Source organism: Triplophysa dalaica, chromosome 13 (genome assembly GCF_015846415.1).
Source record: "Triplophysa dalaica isolate WHDGS20190420 chromosome 13, ASM1584641v1, whole genome shotgun sequence".
Lineage (NCBI taxonomy): Eukaryota > Metazoa > Chordata > Actinopteri > Cypriniformes > Nemacheilidae > Triplophysa > Triplophysa dalaica.
Window position 1 is genome coordinate 13094375 of NC_079554.1, and position 21386 is coordinate 13115760.

Consider the following 21386-nt stretch of genomic DNA (forward strand, 5'->3'; position numbering starts at 1 on the left):
CGATGTACTGTTGATTGGCCATTTGGACACCGAAAAAACTTGCTCTCGACACACCCTCCTTTAGGGGCGGGCTTATAACTGGTTTACTGGTTAATGCAACTGCCCCATTCATTCAATAATCCATTCATTTAGCCCTTGATTTTATTATAGTAAAACTAACAAACGTTTTCTGATAGATTGATTATTATGTGTATCGCTATAGTTTCAATACAATAATCCCAGTTAAACTAATCGGGGTTAAAAGGCTAGTTTACCTACAGATGTGTCGTTAAAATGCCATCTTTTTCATACAAATGTTGATATATTCCTTTTTTTATAACACTTATTCAAAATTAAGATGACTAATGGAAAGGATAATAAAGACACGGATGCGTATGGATGTGTGTTTTAATTCAAACGAGAGAAACTGTTCCTAAGAGATCCTCGGGGGGGCAGTAGAGTCGTTTTCCTCATAAATAAAGTCATGGATCCGATTCATGTAAATGTCCCCGAACATGTTTTGATAAAATGTATAAAATATGTAAAGGAAAGAATAGAACTTATGAAGGAAGTAAGTAAATTGGGTGTTGTATCATTTAATATGGAAAGTCTATTGAAAATGCGTGCAGAACAAGATAAAATATAAAGAGTTATTATGAAATATTTTAAAGTTATAGGAGTAGACAGGAGAATTTAAAGTAATAGGTTTAAATAAAAGTTTTTTTTTCCTATTTAAGTTGTCAATTTCTAGACGCTTCTCAGTGCTTCACACACTCCAGTCCAGTTGGTGGCGGTAATGCACCGAAAGTTGGTTTGCCAACCGCCATAAAACACCATTAGAAGAAGAAGAAGATGTAAATGTCCCGGATGTAGCTATTCCAGGAAGTAGGTCGCATGACAACAATCCTGTGACATCGTTTTGTCTGGTTCAGGAACTCACTGGTTAAAACCGCACAAAATGGATTGATCGTGTGATCCTAGTAAGTAGGTTTTGTCGAATTCAAGATCATATGATAGTAGAAGATACGCATCGCCATTAAATACAGCAGCGCTAACTGACAGTCCTACATGGTGTGTGAGGTTTCTTGCGTTAGGTGAACTTCCCCTGTTTTTTTAAGTCTGTAGTCTAGGAATGATGAATGTGTTGCATACAACGTGAAGGAACCTAGCTAATGGTTTTCGTGAGAAAAGTTGTTAATGAATCAATGTGACGTTATTAGAATGAGAAACTACAGTAAAATCTGTTTGACGTGGTTTACTTTTACTTTGGAAAAAGTCACGTTATGATACGTTGATAACTTGCTAAGATTTACTTTTACGTTGTTCGTTTTTTTACAGGGAAGAGCATGGAGAATGATGAATTTCCGTCAGCGGATGGGGTGGATAGGTGTTGGACTGTACCTGTTTGCTAGTGTTGCTGCAGCATATTATATATTTGAGATCAGCCAAACGTACAACTGGCTCGCACTGTCACAAGTAGAAAAAGTGGCTGGAACACAGACAAAATGGTCAGAAGATGCATCTTCTTCCGCCCCTTCATCAACCTCATGGACACAGACTCTGAAAACAAGACTTCTTCTCCTGCCCTTCTGGGTGTGGGCCGCCATTTTTCTTATTCCCTACCTGCAGGTCTTTCTCTTTTTGTATTCCTGCACGAGGGCGGACCCCAAAACGGTGGGATACTGTATTCTGCCCATCTGCCTTGCTGTTCTTTGCAACCGCCACCAAACCTTTGCCAAGGCCTCCAATCAGATCAGCAGGTTGCAGCTGATTGACACTTGATACATTGTTGAGGATGTGGGATCAGATTCTTCGGCCATCTTTTTTGGTGTCTTACTGTTTGGACAATGCAGAAGTGCATTCATAAACAAGATTATTGCACTGTGGTATATATAGTTTTGGGTGTGTTTTTGAAGTCTTAAAAAGGGACTTTTTTATTTTAAAATTAATAGTTTGATTTGCTGTTTTTTTATTATGTGGAAGACCATAGGCTTTTATGTTCAAACTTGGAGTGTAAAATGTGCTTTTAAAGTAGATTTATAACAGAATCTAAAAGTATTTTCCATGCTGGCTCAGTCTTGGAATACTTCAAAAAAAGTTTGACTTGATTTAATTTTGTACTTAACTGAAATCTGACAGACGAACCGAGGCAATGAAGCCATTGTCCATGATGTAACCCAGAATATTGGCAGGTCATTTCACCATTGCAAGCTAGAAGGGTTTATGTGATGCCACGTTGCTGTGACATGTTCACCGAGCTAAATGATATGTCTCCTACTTGAACAGTTGAGGTGAATTGCAATTTTTAATTGTGGGTAGGTTTACTACTTTGAATCAAAATTTCTAATGAAAATAATAAAAGATCAAAGCAGATATGTGTAAATGTTGTTAATACAGTGTTTCAGCTGTTTAAATAAGTTTATGAACATTGAACAGTTCCACTGGAGTAACAAACTCCAGTAATGTCCCACATGTTTGTTTCATTTTATGTTTTTAAGTGTTCATTTTTACATAAAAACAATCAAAGAGAGAGCAATGAGAAAGCATTTGACTGAGCTATTACTTTCTTATCCGAGATAACTTTGAACTGTTTCATATCAGTATTGTTCATTCAAATGTAACTTCTTGGGTGTATCACACATAGGAGTCTAATACTAAAATTGTATACATCTGTAGGTGGGTTTTGGTAAACAGGTACTATTTGGTTATGTCTGTATGTAATATTTATGCACTCAAATATCTAATTGTTGAGTGATATCTGCATCATTTTACAGTGGAAAGCTTATCTCGCATAAAAACGCAAAGGTTATTAGGACTGCTGTGTGTGTAAGTTTGTAATGAGTCTAGCACAACTCTTTATCTAAGCGTGAGCTTCGACAACAGCCCCTGTAATATCAACCTCTATCACTCCTCCTTTCCAGAGACCCAGGAGTTGCTTACATTTATCCAAAGCTACTTACATTGCAATAACCTATACATTTAAACTTAGGTATGTGCAATCCCCTGGATCGAACCCACAACCTTGTGTTGTTAACGCAATGCTCTTACCACTGAGCTTAAGAAATACATCTTCACTCATGTGTTTTACTTATTTGTTAAAATATTCAAAATAAGGCAAATAGTTTTCTGTCTTAAAGGGCTTGTCTATGTGAATGAATACTAACCATGTACAATAGGCATTTATTTACTTTCCATTGCAATCGTAATGCACTGTCATATGAACCAAGTTTGGATTCTGATACAATTCAATAAAGAAATGTAATGTGCAATGCATATTCATAAAAGCGACAAGTTACTTAAAAATCAGAAATAACACACATTTTATGGGTCAGATTGCTTTACAACTTTATTGTAGGTGTAAAATGACTTAACGGAGTGATAACTGCTGTAAATATGTAACTTTATGTCAGCCAAAATGTTGCGATTATTGTAATTGATAAACAATCTCCCCAGTACAACAGTATCCGGTAGTTTGAGGATGCACACAAATTTATCAAAAATAACAAATAAATAAACAAAACAAGGAGGAACCCAAAAAAATCGGACAAAATTCCCAACATTCTTGACCTGTTCGTGGCAGTCATGACATTTTGAAATGAGGAGGGGAATGGGTGTAACCATCTCTTTATGTAATAAAAGGCATCACAGCAGTCTGACAATTTATAGGATCATGGTTCTCAATTCTTTTTTCGCTTTTTTGGAGGTTCTGTGTTTGTCTTGCTGGCCTTTTTCGTGTTATTGTCCTCTTCATCACTGTCATCTTCATCATCATCTATGATATGACATTTAAATAAAAAGAGAATGATTCATTTTTAGAAAAAACAATCAATTGCTTTGGGTCTTACTCTATTATATAAAAAAAGTATTAGCCTCTTTGACCGTTCAACTAGACTTAGTCTAAGACTAGGGTGTTACAACATACCGGTATTGACAATACCGTGATATAAAACCCACGGTTGTAAATTCTGTCTAAAATCCATGCATATGATAACCAGGAATTTCATTTTATTTTATTTACTACTACATACATATACATATTATAGACTCAAAGAGAGCAGCTTACCATCCGCGTCTTTGATATTTCCCGTCGAGCCCTTTTCTTGTTCAACAAGAACCGTCAAAACGTCCGAGATATCAGCACTTAATTTCTTGATACCGGATATCATTGATTTTAAATTGTCATCCACTTTCACTGTGAATTGATTTGTTTGTCCATCTCTGTATTTCAGCTCTCCCTTCAGCTCGCACGTGGCCATGTTGAAAACAAACTCTGACCTTTGAACCGCGACGCGTTGAATTCGTTTCGCGATAATTAAAATTTCCCATATTTATACAGGATCAATTATCTTATATGAGAATAACATTTTTAATAAATTTACAAAATAAAAACAAATCTGTCATAAAAAAATTCTTGAGTTCACGTCGCAGGTCTCCCGCCAACACGGTTCGTATTTACATAAACCGGAAGCAGCGTTGTTTTTTGTTATTGTAACATTTTCTACTGGTTCAATCTTTCGTGTAATATCAAATCGCATGATATCATCCCGCTTTTTAATATTTGTTATATTGCAGATGAGCTGTTTGCGATCGGTAAATGCGATCTGCTAGACAGGTCAGATGATTCTTGTGCCCTGGAACAGGAACTAGAAGCATTTTTTTGCGCTCGAGTTCTTCAAGGATGGCGGCAAATGATGGAGAGGAGGCTACTGTATCTCTGGTGGACGTGTTAGAGGAAGATGAAGAGCTGGAGAATGAAGCCTCCGCTGTCCTCGCTGGCAGTGATTCAGAGAAATGCTCATATCCAGAGGTGATGCATGCACGATTTGTTTGTGAAACAGAAGATTGTGTAATAATTACAATACAGGTTACTATCCCACATAGTCGAGAGTCTTTCCTAGTTCGTGTAATTACAAGTACGTTTATTACAAAACGTTTATAGGAGTGTACTGATGCAGTAATATCAATGCTGCCTATATTCGATTTGAAACAAACCTTGTTGTCGTGGTCATCTAAGCCCGACTGAGATAAGAGATGAATTATCAGTGCTTTTAAACATCATAGTGATTCAATGCATTGTCTAAGTGAATTAATGTTAATCTTATCAGGGATATGTGAAGCGTCAAGCTCTGTATGCCTGTAACACATGTACACCAAAGGGAGGAGAGCCAGCTGGAGTCTGTCTGGCATGTTCTTACAAGTGTCATGAAGGCCATGACCTTTTTGAGTTGTATACTAAGAGGTAAATATTTACTCCCTCTAAAGATAACCACTTTATGATAATGATTTAAAAGGTATATATGTGAAAATACTACAACTCTGACCCAATTTGTCAATACTGTAAAATCAATGTATGGTTGTTTAGTTATGAAATGAATAAAATACGCTTTAATCATTTAGTCCTTTATCTGTGTTTTAGGAATTTCAGATGTGATTGCGGAAATGACAAATTTGGGGAAATGGAATGCAAGCTGTTTGCAGTAAGTTGTGTATTTCTTTGTGTGTGTTTAGTTTTAATTGGAGTGATAGAAACTACAATTATGGACTTCTGTTATGCAGGATAAAGAGAAGTTAAATTCAGGGAACAAATACAGCCACAATTTCTTTGGCTTGTACTGCACATGTGACAGACCCTACCCAGATCCAGAGGATGAGGTAACAAGCTTCCGATTTATTCTTTTGTTACCTTTTGTTATGTTATCATAGTCATTCTCCGTTTGGTAATTTTTTTGTTAATATTTGTGATTCTACTGCACTTTAACTGTTTAAAAACATAAGCAGTGAGCGTTTTTTATTACAGTAACCAGAATCAGGGTTTGGTATATGAATCTGAAGCCAAATTTAAAGAATGAATTTTCTACCTTACCAGGTTGCAGATGAGATGATTCAGTGTGTTGTGTGTGAGGACTGGCTTCATGGTCGGGTTAGTTTCAAATCAGATTTCTGACAATAATATGTATTGTAGTGTAACAGAAATGTTAAATATGCACTTAGACTAGCTTGAAATATGTCTAAAAACCTCTCTGTTTTTCTCTTAGCATTTGGGTTGTGTAGCGCCAGATTGTGTGGAGCTACAAGAAATGATTTGCGAGACTTGCATGAATAAAGCACATTTCCTTTGGATGTACGCTGCACAAATGGCAGGTAATATTGTTTGTCCTTTGTTTATATAGAATCTGTAAACGAGAAGAGGAATTTACAGAGCATTTATGACAAATTATTGTTTAATTATTGTTTGCATCAGTGCCACCCATAACAAAAGTCAGTCCATGTAAAGCAGAGGAGGATGTTAAGGTGGAGGTGGAACATGAAGAAGAAGAGAAGATGATTAAAAACGAGAACCAGAGCAGCCCGGTGGATGAGAAGGTCTCTGTGCTGTATTTTCTTTCATTTTTAATATGTGATCGAATAGTGATTGATGATGCATGTTTTATTTTAAGTCCAAAGTTTTGTTCCATTAATGATAAGCAAACTCAATTCTAACTTAAAACTATATTAAAGTTAAGAACAAATGTTCATCAATCTAAAATTCACTGCAGTACAAATTTAATTTTGATGACTCACCACTAGGGGATGGTAGTGGGCTTTGTATCTTTTTTGTACTTTAAGAATCTCTCTCTAAGGGTTTAGCTTTCTTCCTTTCTACATGTACATGTATATTTATTCATTTGGCTGACGCTTTATCCAAAGAGGAAATAACATTTTGTCAAACGCTAAACAGTACCGATAATTAAAAAGGCCATGTTACTAGGAGGATTAAAGCTGAACCACTAGAGAGACAAACATTTTAATTTAATAAACATACATTAAGATTTTTTTTACATACAGCAGATTCAGCTGAACAATAGCCGGGTTTCAATACCCATGGTTGTATGTGCATTTTGTAGTTTCGCATTAGAAACAAGTGATGGAAAAGGCGAATTACATAAAAAAAAATTATGAAAGCCTGAGGTGGGTTTTTTGCGTGAAAGTGTTAATGCTTATAATCCGAGATGGAAATGCATTCGCCGAATAAATTCCTCCAAAAAGTCATGCAACTCCACTATTAGATGGTGTACCCTGACTTACCAGAGTACTGATGTTGTTACACAGCATCTGAAATGTTGTTATGGTCATTCTTAAATGCCTGAGCAAATTTGTCAAAGTATTTCTGTAATTGCCTCCCAGAACTGTGTTTCTCAAGTAGCAGACATCCACATTTATTGTATTCCGGCTTGCGCAAGTAATGATATATTATATAATTATATAATATTAAATTCAGTGGCTTCTCTTACTGATATATATATATAGTGACAGTTTATTAAAGTGACGGTTATCTACTGGATGGACAGGTGCTTAGTCGCAAATGTTTTATGTGATATTCACATTTTGCACATAAGTTACATGCACAACTTGGAAACCCGACTATTGATTGTTCTATAACAAGTTGCACAAATTTTCTAGTGAAAATTGTTTGTTTTGAAGTTATTTGAATTTGTAAAAATTTCAAATTATTGTGATATAATTATCGTACTGTGAAACCGGTATTGTGTATAGGTTTTGAAACATGAATGTATTGTTACACCCCATTTAGATAAGGTGATCACATTACTGGTGATTGGTGACTTTGTCTCTGTCGTCAGGTGCAGGTCAATGGGACATCCAGCCGTAAGCGGAAGCACCAAGATGAAATTGAAGGTTCCTCTGAGGATGTCTCATGCTCAGGTTGTAAGCTGAAAGAGATGAAAGCCTCCGGAAAGAGTCGGACTCAGCAGGGTGCCGTGTTTTGGCCTGCAGCCTGGCGCACCTCACTGTGTATCTGCGCTGACTGCAAGGTACTGCTCCGTATGCATCTTATCTGCACATTGGGAGTCAAACCTGTGGCCTTGGTGCTACCAAGTTTGAAGGGTTTGAACATCTCACTGTTTGTTAGTGGTGTCATGGTTAGAACAGCATGTGTGTCTGTTTTGTTTAGATCATGTATGCAGACGCAGGAGTGTCTTTCCTCACAGATGAGGCCGACACGGTCCTGGCATATGAGAACAAGGGCAAGTCCACAGAGCAGGCTGAACAACCGGGTCGTGACCCCTTGATGTCAGCCCTAGACAACCTAAATCGTGTTCAGCAGCTGGAGATCATTCATGGTACGCACATTTAGTTGTCCTACTGTAGCATCCTTATCTAGAACCTATTCGTAAACAAACACAGTTTTCTTCAGATTTTAACTGTAACCCCTTAAAATGAACCGATTTGAAATGTTTTCTCAGAGTATAATGATATGAAGACAGAACTAAAGGACTTCCTGCAAGGGTTTGCTGCAGAGGGCAAGGTAAGCACTCTGAGTGTTTAAAGATGTCTTGTGGTAAGATGGTTGTTGGTGGGTGTAAGATCTCTCTTTTCTCATCTAGGTGGTGACACCGGAGGACATTCGGCACTTTTTTGAACAGCAGCAAAGCCGTAAGAGACGAAGAGCCAACGCAGGCCAGTTCTACTGCAGCTAAGCATGCCATTTTAAGCATACCAGCTACATCATGTTGTTTTTCCCCCAGTTTTTTGCAAGAACATCCTTGTACATTTTTATAAAATAAATATGCAGTTTAAATCAGGCTCTTATAACATTTTATTATTTTGAGCATGTTTTGAATGTATATCAGGTTCTGTATTCCAAAGATATAGTTGTCAGTTTTTTCTGGTTGTCCTGTAATGGAGTTTGAGATCATGTTCATCATGTTGAATGTGGGGATTGGCTCTGTTAGCGTTTGGTGCTATATGGGCAGGAAGATTAAGAAAAAGTTTCATGTAAAAGCTTCTGTAATGCCAAAAGCAATTCAGAATCGTCTCGTTCTTTATGGAGCGCTTTGGAATTGACATGACTGCAGTCAGTGTTAACATTGGTTAGGTATGTTTATGTTTAAGTCTTAGGTACTTATAAAAAATATGTTTAGGCAAATTCCCTCACTTTCATATCTGCAAAGCTTTGACAATATTCACATGGTTCGGTTCTATTATCATGATGAAAAATACTTATATTTTGCCCGTTTTAACTTGTTTTGTAGTTTCTGTTCATTTTTAATGTCTTACCTTTAAGAAATAAACAAAAATGATAAAAAATGGTTGACATGTCTACATTTCTCCTAAGATATCTGATGAAATTCAGGTGATATGTTACAATAAGGTTGTATTTTGTGGTATTTACTAATGTGTTTAAATTGTTAACATCAGTTAAACTTTACTGCTCATTGTTATTGCATTTACTTATGTTAAAAAATGCAACCTTATTGTAAAGTGTTGCTGAAATTCTGTCCTTGAGTTGATAACAATTGAGATTTATGTGAACAAGTTAGTAGTTTACTTTTGGATGGTGTATCCCCCAGAAATTAAAAAATTATGAAAATAAAAATATGAGGACTATACACAGTAGACAAACATGCCTAACTCTTATCAAGGTCTCTAGATTTAAGAACTATATTTTAAAAAACATAAAATAAAGCATCTAAAAGGAGTGACTACATTAACCTGTATTAAAAACTGTCACGTTGGAAGCATTTTCATCATACTTTTCCCCAGCTTTTCGTCCTCATTGCAATTCGCGTCAATAGCATAAAATCAACAGCAGTGTTGCTTATTGCACCGGACATCTGAAATGCTTGAATAAATAAAAACGACAAACCCACAATATTATAACTCAAAACTATTTATTTCCAAGACATTAGTCACCTAATTGGAGAGCAAAGTTCATAACTACACCGGCCAAAGAAAAGAATAGAAAAATAGACACTTTCCACAACTCCACAAAAGAATGCTTTTCTGTTTATGTGCGTGTATATACACAAACATATATACACACGCACACACAAATGTCTCAAATAGATATCGCATATCTTATATATATTTATAAAAACTTTACATTTTACATACAACAAAACACCGTATTTCTGAGGCCCGTGATCCAAGGTACTAAAAATCTTGAAAAATATTTTTTTTAAAGAAAAAAAATCTAAATAAACATTATGCACACTAAGCGTTAGCTACAGTATTACAAAGAGACGGGTTAACAGAGGTTTGTAAAAACGGCTTGCATAAGACAAAAGGGTGTGGAGGAAGCCCAGCCTCAGGCAGGGAAGGCACGGAATCGTCTCCTTAAGAGAGATAGCACAAAAGAGAACCTGGAGATCTTGCTTTACAAATCTGCAAACAGAACTTCCCTTGCCCATCACACATCCGAACAAACCTTCGTTCATATAGCCTTGCGGCACTTTGGAGATAAATAACGCAACGCCATGCAAGTATAATACTAAAATGATAAGGAATGAATCTGTAAAACAACTGCGAATCTGTATAGATTTTCAGTCAAAATAAATCAACAGAGCCAACAGAGGGCACTATTCCACAACAAATCATACACGCATTACCATCAAAAAGTGTTACTAATTACAATTTTAGTGCATTGGGTACCTTCATCTGCACTAGCTTTTACTCCTTGGCATAAGATGTCAAGTACGGTGGCCAAATTCATGCCCTCCGAAACTCAACCCATCATTCTTTTAAGTAATGAAAATGTTACATCCCAGAACGTGCCAGTAAGATGTTCACAAGTCCTTCAGGACACTTAATGCATCCAGCTCCTCATCTGGGAGAGGTCAAATGCATTTCAAATTCATTCTCTTTACCCAGATGACCGCAAAAAGCATTTGTGATAGAAATGTATTCATTACGAGGTCAGCGTGCGTCTCTCAAATACAAAATAATACCTTCAACCGTGTGCAACGACTTTTACAGCAATCAATAATAAAATCCTTATGTGAACATGTGACACATTCGATGTTATATAACATGAAATAAATGAGTTATACATGGCCTGAGTAAAGCAGAGGCAATCCAAGGAGTTTAACCAAACCTCCCCTTTAGATTAAGGCATGGCTGGGTCTATACAGGACTATGTTGTAGCCTTTGCGGGGATCGGCGCTGACGTCAAGGAACGATATTCTCCGCTGGCAGAAAAACCTTAGAGTAGCAGCAGTGGGCCTAAATATCCATCTGTCGATTTTGGGTCACGGCTATGTAGCCCGCGCGATTCGCTAAAACGACTTGACAGACTTTCAAATCTCCTCCCGGCTGCCTCGGAGGGAAGTGCTGGTGCCAATTACGTGATGCTTGTAGTTATAGGTAATGCAATAGGCTGGAAAATCAAAACTAGTATGCAGCAAGGAAAAATGTCATACTGAGGTTTTTTTTCTCAACCAACCACAGCTGACCCAGTTCAAAACAACATCAGTATATGAGGATGTGGGAGGCGCATAATACTGAGCTACAAACTAAAACACTGAGAATCTGAATGACTGGAGAAAGAGCTTAAGAGTTTCTGACACATCAAAAGAAGAACGTGAGCTGCCGGTAAAACAGCTTGTGTGTCAGCTAGATTGAGTTTTCAATTTCGTGCTGACGTGAAGTCTGCTAGATCAAGGTCAAAAGGTTTCTGTGACTTTGCCGATGCTCTTGTGTCCTTTAAAAGAAATGAATTCAAGGAAAACTGTCTATTTATGAAGTAAGGGTGAAATAATAAAGAAGTTCACTCTGCATTTTTTAGCCGAGGAACGTGAATAAGGTCAGGGAAGTAGACTAAATTACATGCGATTCAATGCATTTGAAGAGAGCCAACGAAGTACGTACTAAACCATCACTGTTGAAAACATACAGTTTTTCATTTTATTTATATGCCGAATAAAGCATTTGCATCAGGGACCAAAAATCACTGTATGTCAACAGCCTGCGTGACATTCACAGATCTCCAGAACTACATCCCTGACATTCAAAGGATACAAGAGCTTTGCATCAAAACCCTTCTATGGATCTTGGTCAGAAACAGAAGACCCTCTGAGATCAGATCTAATTATGGATCTGACCCCCTTAATCTACACAGGATCACACACTATAGCTTTAGGGTTCGTGGCACCATCAGGTTTGACAGGTTGCAACAGGAGCGTGTTACAGGTGCAGGACATGTTTACAGGAGTAAACAGTTCTGAACCAAGTTCACGGATAGATGGAGAATAATCGCTTCCTGTCATCAATAATACGAACGTCAATTGTAGATTAGTAACCACAAATGATTCTTCAAGATGGGACGGATCGTTTTCATCAGCTACACCCATCGCTCCTGAAATTCTCCTAGAAAACTCTTTATTTGACCATTTTGACTGGGCGGTTATGTTGATTCTTCAATCGAATAACACGGCAAGACCTCATGGAAATAGAAGCGAAAAAGTGGAGAAAAAGGTGATTTCCAGCTGTTGGCTCCGGTCCCGGGATGGTATTGTTCAAGGTGAAATATAAAGGAGGAGATCGGGAAAATCGAATGGACTGCGAAGAACACGACAGAGGTATAGACCGTGAAGAAAGAGCCTCTGCCAGTAGACCTTACGTAATTCAAGATGGAGGTCATGAGGCCATCGCTGCAGATATAGCAGTTTAACCCCCGTGATCCACTTGGAGAGGAAAATCTTAAGGCCATTTCTGCTGCTCAAAGTGCCTGGGGTATGGAGAACGATAAATGACAAGGATGACAAATGTTCCTTCTATGCTGAAGCAAAAAATCTGAACCTAACTGTTAATTCAACCTAAAAACCAACAACTCCTAAGCCTGCATACTTAAATATAAATACCGAGCACTTGTATACGACCAAAAAGAATTCAGACATTCTTAGTATTTTTGTGCTTCAAACCAACAACAGGTTTTTTGTGCTCTAACTAAACGTGGGATGAATGTGGCTGATGATTAAATACTCAAAAGAAGTCCCTCCTGGTCCTTATATTTACTTGAAGTGTGTTAGAATACAGTACCATGACGTATTGTTCATTAGCCTAAGCCTGCATATTTGCTGCGTCAGCATCATCTTAGAAAGAATCTTATTGTACAAGAAGAAAAAGCTAATGAATATTAAAATAAATGTTTTTGCACAGTTGAAAAAAGGTTCAAACAGCAGTGCATGATATTGTATTGTGAAGTGTTAAACTAACAAATCGTAAAATAAAGAAAACAAATCCCTCGAAGTCCTTATCCGTGACGCTTCTCTTTTTGCAAGGCCTGTTTTTGACATCATAATTGTTGGTCACCTGCTCACTCATTCGCTAATACAGAACAGCGAATGAATTCTTGCCTTGTGGACCGCTGGCACCCAGAGGACTGAGGATACAGATCGGTTTGATAGAGCTCGATTGAATATGAGGCTGACAATAATCAACCCCCCACTCCAAAACAGGGAATGAAGCACCTCTGAGGAACTGCAGTCTTGAACAAAGACAACCTGAATGAAAGCAGGGGGCATTTTTGTTATTGTGGACAGAAGGTTTTTAAGTTAAATACACACAGGAATGACTCCAGATCTGGGTTGTGGAACAATAAAACGCAACACCGTTCAAACATCCGAGCTATTGTTATGCTTGACAAGTTGCCTCACAGGAGACAGGGGATTGTATTTGTTTTTCCCTTTTATGTTCCATCTAGGTTCTTAAATTGCACAAGCTAATGTAAAAGCCAGGGTATGGCGCGGATTACGCAAGCTATTACTGCCACTCTTTTCTCCAAAGGAAAGAGGGGGGGGGGGGGGTTGTGAAGGACCAGACAAAGTAATAAGTTTGTAACTTATTGCCTCGATATTTTCCAATTTACTTCTGAGGAAAGATAAATGTGTGCATCTAGATAAATATATAATTTCCAGTCATCCTTGTTGGCTCGTGTTGGGCGAATGACAGTAAAAGAAACGTACTGTGATTTTTGTACACGAATATGCAGATCTGGAGTTGCCACAGAGCAAAATCAGTTAGAGTCTTGATTGTCAAGGACCATACAGCAATACATACAGCGGATGAGGTGGAGGGGAAGAGGACTTATCATATTCAATGCTGTTTAAGTGGAATTCAAAGTCTTGACGAAACAGGTTTTGTCTTGTTCAAGCAGCAGATTATTCCTCGCTTCACGCTGTACACAACCAAACCAAGCTCTCCTCACTCTCTGGACTTTAACATCCATCTGGAGCAGTTGATGTGACATCAGCCTTTAACCTGTTAAAAGGAAGCCACCCACATAGCTTACAACGTTCATCGCTTCAAGATACCGTGGCCCCCTTAAAGAACACAAAGTGCAGGACTGCTGGTGCCTCACCTGTTAGCTTATACTTTTATATCAGTCCATAATCTCGGTTATCACCGCCCCCTCTTAACATAGGGTCAGAGAGCAGACTTCCTATAAGAGTAGTCGGGTTTGTTGGGTGACCTGCGGTCTCGTGCACCCAACGCTCCCTCTTCCCCAGTCCCTATGTTTCCTCCTAACACCAGCCCCATTCCCTCAGGAGCCGACCGCCGGTTCGTTGGCCACTCCTCATATTGTTCAGAAGAAGGGCCGAGTCCACAGGTGAGATCTGTTTCGTTTATGGGTCGTGACCTGTGCACACCCTGTGCAACCCCACCCCCTTGTGAGACAATCGCTAAGTCTAGTCTCTGTGGAGGCTGTTCTAGCACATCCAGACGGAGGGAGTCTGAAGGCTCAGAGTAGGCCGGAGGTGGCGGGCCACTGCCTGCCTGACGGCTGTGGATGTAAAGGTCCGGTCCACTGTAGGGAGGCACGTGGCGGCCTGGGAACTCATAGAGATCGGGATAGTCGGGTTGCGGGCCTTCGGGCTTGGGCTCGGCGGCGTGCCGCTTGCGCGAGGAGTGCGCGTGGCGGCTGGAGTAGCTGTGGGACATGGGCGGAGCGGTGGATAGGTGGGGTTCGTGACTCTCCATCTCCATAGAGACCTCCGGAACTCGCCGCTCCTTCAGACTCATTGCAGACACTCCCATGGCAATGTCTGGCATGAATTCATTGATAACGGGTTCCTTGTTCTGCTGGAATAATTCAAATAAAAGAAACATTACCATCATCCCAAGGTGAAGTTCACAACTCAAATCTAAACGTTAGAATATAAAAACAAGTATAAATAACCATTTGCTTGTCAGGATGGAGATTTCTTCCTCCCTGCGCGCTGGTGCAGTCTGGGGGCAATGGCTTTGTTCCTGGTGGGTACACTGGGCTGCCCATTTTGGAAGAGGGTTGTCTATGAAGGAGTGCGTGATTGCAGGGGTATGAGAAAGATCTGGAAGGAGGCTGGCTGGGAACCCGTGGTCTCCAACCTGCTTTAAGCTGCTGCTGGCTGTGACCCGGGTTGGTAGGGGGATGGTAGGGTGGAGGTGGTGGGGGCAGCGGAGGGTGGAAGCCCACCAGCGTCTCCAGGTCAGTGAACATGCTCTCAACAGCTGGTGAACTGTTGACCCGGGAGCGACCCGACTGGTGCAGAGCCATGACAGGACTCTCATCTCCAAAACGCTCCTCGGGAAAGAACTTGTGTGGATTCTGAAACAAAGCACATTTAGTGTTAGGATACGTTCGTGGTAGAGATAATTAAAAAATCTGAATTATACAAAAAAACACTTTAAAAATAGCTAAAACACCTAATGAAAAGGAGCTTAAATGCATCAGAGGCTCGGTAAAGCTAACAGATGATCCAAGCTAGTGAGGTCTGTTGTGGCCATAGTAACAGGTATCATAATCCACGCAAACTGGATGTGCTGGGTTACCTGTAGGAGTTCTGCAGCCCCATCAGGGAGTGCGAACTCTCGGAGCACGCGGATTTGCAGCTCGTAGCTGACTGTGGCACCCTCACCACAGTTCAGAGCATATGCTCTCTGCACCTGGTCCGTGTGACGCAGCTCCTGCAACCTACGGATCATTTCCTTCACTACTGCCAACCTGGGCACTGCAGGACAAAAACAAGAAAACAGATGACTTCAGTTAGAGAAACGTGTACATTCGTATGAATAGGTACATACATTATTATAAAGTTAACAAACATTAATACAAAAGTGAAAGCATACCAACATATACAGAAAGGTTATTTTAACTCAGCTGAACGTTTTGTTTAACACCCACTGCATCACAAGTTTGCCAACAAGCAGGGTCAATGTTCCCACTCACAATATACAGAATATACAAAAACATCACCGAGGTGCATCTCGCAAGACCAACTAACTTAAATTGAGAAAGTATTGTCTAATGATCTCTTTTATGGGAATCACAATCTATTTTTCTTCTGCCAAATACTTTTCTAAATCAACTTGAAAAATGACACACAGTCGTTACGATTTACAAAGCGCAAACCAGAATATGACATATTTGCTCCGCAGAGTGAGGGTCTTGGAACTGTAGACAGGCCAAACAATGCAGCGTGACATTGCATGAATGAGCACTTAACCCACCTGGTATCTCATTAGCAACCACAGACGGTGGAGCTGTTTGGCTGCCAGCCATTTGCTGGTGGTTGATCATGTGACAGCACTGGGGGACGGCATTGTTGACCATGTAGAGGGTGTCGGGAACGTTGGACATGCGCACCATACGCAGCCTGACCAGATCGGTCTGCTCGACCATCATCTCTTCCAGAACCGCCTAACACAGCCACAAAGAGAGTTTAGACTTACTAAGTCGCATAATGAAATCTAAATGATTAACTGCCCTCGGATCCGTCTAAAAGGTTTCCACTACATTTGACACCATAACCTTATAAGTATGAATTGTTATAAAAATATACATCTTGTAGAATTTAGTGTTGATAGTTCTACAAATATCCTTTTGTCTTTTGTTAACAACACAAAATCACAATAACAGGGTTGACACCATAAGATGGTCTTATGCAATAAAAACAAAGATGTTCTAATAAAGAAAACAAAAGGACCGAATGATTTAAGTTGCTGTCTATTTGTTTGTTTTCATAGATATGCCAATGCCAACAACGCATAACAAACAGTTGGTGTCATCTATTTACTGTTAGTCATTATTTACACATATTAATTGGAGACACAGATGACACCTGTTCTGCAGAATGACCCTACTGTCTCTATATTGGCAGAGGGACAACAGTGCAAGGCCTCCTCTTTTTTTAAAGACTAGCGTTACTCAGACACCCTGCTGTGTGTAAGGTGAGGTGCTGGAGCCTACCTTGGCCTCCTCCACATAAGGAGAAAAGAGCCGTGGGCGGACATAAATGCCAGCGCTCTTCTGCCGGAGCCAGGAGTTGGCTTTGCCTCCCTCTGCTGTGGGCAGCATATCAGAGGGAGGGGTGCTGATCAGACCCCTCTTCATCTGTTGCAACGAAATGAATAAAATGTACTTGGTTTGTGATCGTATGACAATAAATACACATTTCTTGGCTACTTACAAGACTCAAAGTGAGATTAATCTGGATTTATGTCCACAAGCTCACAATTATGCGACGTCACAAATTAATATTGGAAACTAAAGTTAAGATTTGTTGCACTGATGATTTGGGCTACCGGTCAAAGGTTTAGGATCACTTGAGAAACAAAAAAAATCTCAGGATTTTAAAAATCTTTAAATCTAAAGGCTTTTTAAAATAGATTAATGGACCAAGTAAGAGAGATGGAATAGAGGAAATTCCTTCAAAAAAGATTCCCAGGTTGAGACCTCAAAAAGCTGAATGATGAAAAGCCAAGTGTATGATTCTGTAAATGCTAGACAAAGGAAAACTTATTTGAAGATGCTAAAATTTAACAGTTCATTTATTTTGGATGCTTTTAGTCGCAACATAATTCCCACAGTTACAATGTGTTATTCCACAGTTTTAATGGATTTACTATTATTCGGAAATGTGAAAAAAGTAAATAAAGAAAGAGTGATCCTAAACTTTTCACTCAGACTGACATGGTAGAAACTCTTTTTTGGTAGATCCACATAGACCACAAAATCCTGTATAAAAACAATATAAAAGAACAAACTTCAAAAAGCACTACTAAAGCTCTAACTACATTAAACTAATACTTCAACTAATAAACATTAAATGAAAAGCTATATAGAGCTCCAAAGTAATTATGCTTGCTTAAAATCTACTGTAACCGCCACTTAATGCTCCCATTTAAACCTTAGAAGTAAGGTAGCCTTATATTATCATTTGTGTCTCATCTTTGGTGGAAGAAAAAGGTGGAATGCACAGGTCCTTCCACATAAAGTATGCAAATGAACAAAAACAACATTTTAAAGGTCCAGTGTATGAAACTTAGTGGCATCTAGTGCTGAGGTTGCAACTAACAGCTCACTCCACACCTCCCTTTCAAAGCACTATGGCGCCTACAGGATAAAAATGTAAAAAACTGCTGTGGAGCAGTTTGTCCGTTTAGGGCTACTGTAGAAAAAACATGTTGAATTCTATGCAAGTGGTGCTGTGGTGAATGTAGATAGAAATATCTCATTCTAAGGTGATAAGAACATTATGTAAGGTCTTTGTACACCTCTGAAGACAGAGTTATGTATACAGTATTATATTGCATTTCGCTCAATATATCTTCAAAAAAATTACACGCAACACCTTTAAAGCTCCACTGCTTATTCAGTAGAATTACAAGGAAAAGAAAGACATGTACAATCTTAAAAAATTCCCTCTTGTGACAAGACAAAAGTTTCCAAAACACTATGGTGAAGTAAATAATTACAAGATAGGTGAACTCACAGTGTCAGAGAGGACTTCGCTGTTAGCGGGTAATATGTGCTCCGTTCGGACAAAAGGAAGCAGCGGAGAGAGAATCTCTTTGAGCTCCTCCAGGTCCAGATCCCTTCTTTTCACACCACGTTTATTCACACTATGCGCAGTGCCAGACAGCAGGTTAGGCTCTGGGGGGGAAACGCATTAAAAACACACACAGTCAGTCACGAACACAGGCAGGGAACTTTGAGAACTTTCCAATTTAACGTCTGAGGAAAAGGTGTCCAACTTTCTAAACCCACACTATAGATTAGACAAAGATGAGTGGGGGGTGTGTGCTTCCAGAGGATTAGCGGTATCAATATGCAGCTCTGCTGACGGCTGCTTTGCCCTTGAGCGGAGAAAGATCTAAACCTCGAACAACAAATCTGGATCATAAATAAACTAATCATACATCAATTTGGATCATACATATCAGTGTACATAAACTAAACTCTGTTCATGCCAAAAGGAACGTGTGATACTGCTCCGCTACATCCATTAAAAATGTGTTTGGTGGGAAAACCAATCAGAGATCATGTTTGTGGTTTGGCAACAGCAGTAAACGTTCAAGACAGTGTAAGTTGGTGGTATATTTTATTCTGTTGGGTACACAGAGCATTTGGAGGCCGCGTCTGGGGCCGCCAGCCATATGCTACGGTTCTGTATTGCAGAACACTTGGCCTGATTTCTCAGCGCTGAGCCAGTCAGAGTCATTACTACACATTAGGAGGATTGGGGAATAAATCTTTATACTGCCGTGATTCAGATTCTACGGCAAGAGGAGAAAACAGGGATAAAGTCAGTGGCACAAAATGTCTGGCCCAGGAAATATGTGCATTAAGTTGATGAGAATGCATATGTAAGGGTGTTGAAAAAACACAAGGAAAAATCAATGCATTGATGACAGAACTTAAAGTGATAGTTCACACAAAAATCTAAATTCTGTAGACATTTGCTCACCCTTATGTCATTTAATACCGGTTTGACATTCTTCCTTCCGCAGAAAACCAAATAAGATATTTTGAAGAATGTTGTTAACTGGTCCACAGTGACAAGAGGGTGTATGATGAAAAATGATGAAAAAAATTATTTGGAGAACTATCTTTTGAATGAACCTGTATGAAATCGCATCAATTACTTGTGAATAACAATGACATGAAGCCTAAATGAAATCAAAGCTAGAGTTTTGTGGCTTTTAGTAAATGTGTTAGCTTTTATGATATCTATATAGCCTAATACTAAATGCTAGTAGAATTTACTTGTAGTGTGCAGTTAAAATTGACACTATCTCTCTCTCTTCAGAGCATAAAAAAACAAAAATACTGACTCATGTCTGACTCATACTACGCTGACTCATTTTGCCCAATGAAATGTGGATTTCCCATCGGCTGAATACCGCCTACTTCTAAGTACAATAGCAAGTAGCAAATCCTTTTCATGGGTGTGATGTAAACCAAAGGCTATAGGGTATGTAAAAGTGGGACATGCACAGATGTGTGGTACCTCTATCTGCCATCCTCTTGATAAGCTGGTGTTCACCCCACTTCACCACATACTTCAGTATGTCATGCTCACTGGCCTGTGTACAGAAGAACAACAGCACTTGTTAATATTACTGAACTCAGCAAGTATTGCTATATTGGACCCAGGTGTGTGCACATGGAAATATTATATTTAATACAAGAGCAGGCATAACAAAACAAGGCTAAAGTATGGCAGCAGGTCTTGCAGGTGTCAGGTGAAACCGGAGGAAAATTATTCTACTGCTATATCATCTACAATTTGGAATATTGCGCAGCCAAAATCTAATTTCATTAAAAAGTCAGGAGCCAGCCCAGGTTTAGAGGAAATAGATTAACCCTTGACTTCAGCTAAATGACAATGTTTTAGTATGCAGCCAGTGTGGTCGATTTTATGTCTGCAAAATTTCACAGATGCCTTTAAGGCTGGTACACCCTGCCCCAAAACCTCTGGTTGTTGGGGATGAGATTTTTAACCCTTTCTGTGTTTATTTGGGCAGTGTTACAATGGTTGTGTTCCAAAACCTAGAGAGCTGGCATGTTGTCTACAAACTACAGACAGCAACTGCACACATGAGAGTTGGTTTTGGTTCAAAGTGTTTTTCTCACCAGGGAAGCATACAATGTTGCCTTAAAATGTTGTGAAACAACTCTCAATTTGTTTTGGCCAAATCCTAACTTTAGGACTTTATTAATAGTCTCATTTGTTGGTGTTTGTTGAGTTTAAATTAGCCATAAGGCTTCACTGTTAAAGTACGAACTGAAAATCCCCTAAAAAGAGTGAGAAGACACTTGGGTTTCCAAAAAACTATCAATATTTCTTGTTGTTGTGTTGTCATTAATCTCCTTCTACAGTCAGGCTCGAAGTGCTGAATCAATCAGTTGATCCCCTTGTGACACAGCGTATATCAGTCAAATGAACTTCATCTCTTCATGTTTTTGTTTACAGGTTTATAGTCACCAGAGACATTTGATAATTTCAAATTTGATCCCGGGCTAGTGAAGTATCGTAAATGTTGAAGCATATGGAAGAGTCGCAGCACTAGCAGACTTCTCTGCGTCAGGCCAGATGTGGTTGCAGCTCTCACTAAAAGCTCACAGGGAGAGTTGGATGGGGTCATCTGATATAGATGACTCATCATCCAAAAACAAAACCAGGTGACCTTTAAGAATTGAGAACCCCGATCAGCAGAGATTGATCAACAGACTGATACTGACACTGTTGCCTGAAATAGAGAGGGCTGAAGGGCCTGCAATGATTTACGGATTGAAATAAACACAAATGTCCCAATAGTGCAATATGAGCTGGTTACCTTGAATAACCCCATCTGTGTTTCCAAAG

General features: G+C 39.2%; 3 protein-coding genes across 5 annotated transcripts in view; 1 reads left to right on the forward strand and 2 right to left on the reverse strand.

The window, feature by feature from the left end:
* Positions 1-3147: 3147 nt before the first annotated feature.
* Positions 3148-4260, reverse strand: si:dkeyp-55f12.3 (uncharacterized protein LOC568418 homolog). Its single transcript, XM_056765072.1, has 2 exons — positions 4043-4260; positions 3148-3751 (listed from the first exon to the last, which is right to left on the reverse strand). Exons 1-2 carry the CDS (start codon positions 4233-4235, stop codon positions 3657-3659), a joined length of 288 nt encoding a protein of 95 aa, XP_056621050.1. The 5' UTR covers positions 4236-4260; the 3' UTR covers positions 3148-3656.
* A 175-nt stretch (positions 4261-4435) lies between these two features.
* On the forward strand, positions 4436-9068 carry ubr7 (ubiquitin protein ligase E3 component n-recognin 7). The gene is made up of 11 exons (XM_056765071.1): positions 4436-4786; positions 5085-5218; positions 5396-5456; positions 5536-5631; positions 5846-5899; positions 6015-6120; positions 6221-6342; positions 7599-7790; positions 7931-8099; positions 8223-8284; positions 8364-9068. The coding sequence occupies exons 1-11, from the start codon at positions 4658-4660 to the stop codon at positions 8454-8456; spliced, it is 1218 nt and encodes a 405-aa protein (XP_056621049.1). The 5' UTR covers positions 4436-4657; the 3' UTR covers positions 8457-9068.
* Positions 9069-9639: 571 nt separating this feature from the next.
* Positions 9640-21386, reverse strand: part of btbd7 (BTB (POZ) domain containing 7) — a 47466-nt gene continuing 35719 nt past the window's right edge. Inside the window, exons 5-12 of one of the 3 annotated variants that reach the window (XR_008908667.1) lie at positions 20028-20103; positions 18510-18670; positions 16985-17128; positions 16246-16435; positions 15568-15746; positions 14936-15343; positions 14117-14838; positions 9640-14016 (exon numbers count right to left, since the gene is read on the reverse strand). Coding sequence is in view for 2 of the 3 variants with exons in the window: in XM_056764332.1 (XP_056620310.1) it covers positions 14182-14838; positions 14936-15343; positions 15568-15746; positions 16246-16435; positions 16985-17128; positions 18510-18670; positions 20028-20103 (1815 nt within the window). In the remaining variant the exon portion in view is untranslated. Of the gene's footprint in view, positions 14839-14935; positions 15344-15567; positions 15747-16245; positions 16436-16984; positions 17129-18509; positions 18671-20027; positions 20104-21386 lie in introns of all 3 variants that reach the window. The other 2 variants (XM_056764333.1, XM_056764332.1) reach the window with 2 other exon arrangements.

Coding starts and splice junctions, on each gene's coding strand:
- ubr7 (XM_056765071.1), top strand. CDS start 4,658: ATGGCGGCAAATGATGGAGAGGAGGCTACTGTATCTCTGGTGGACGTG. Junction 5,219..5,395: donor TTTGAGTTGTATACTAAGAG/GTAAATATTTAC, acceptor TCTGTGTTTTAG/GAATTTCAGATGTGATTGCG. Junction 5,632..5,845: donor ACCCAGATCCAGAGGATGAG/GTAACAAGCTTC, acceptor CTACCTTACCAG/GTTGCAGATGAGATGATTCA.
- si:dkeyp-55f12.3 (XM_056765072.1), bottom strand. CDS start 4,235: ATGGCCACGTGCGAGCTGAAGGGAGAGCTGAAATACAGAGATGGACAA. Junction 3,752..4,042: donor AAATATCAAAGACGCGGATG/GTAAGCTGCTCT, acceptor GTCATATCATAG/ATGATGATGAAGATGACAGT.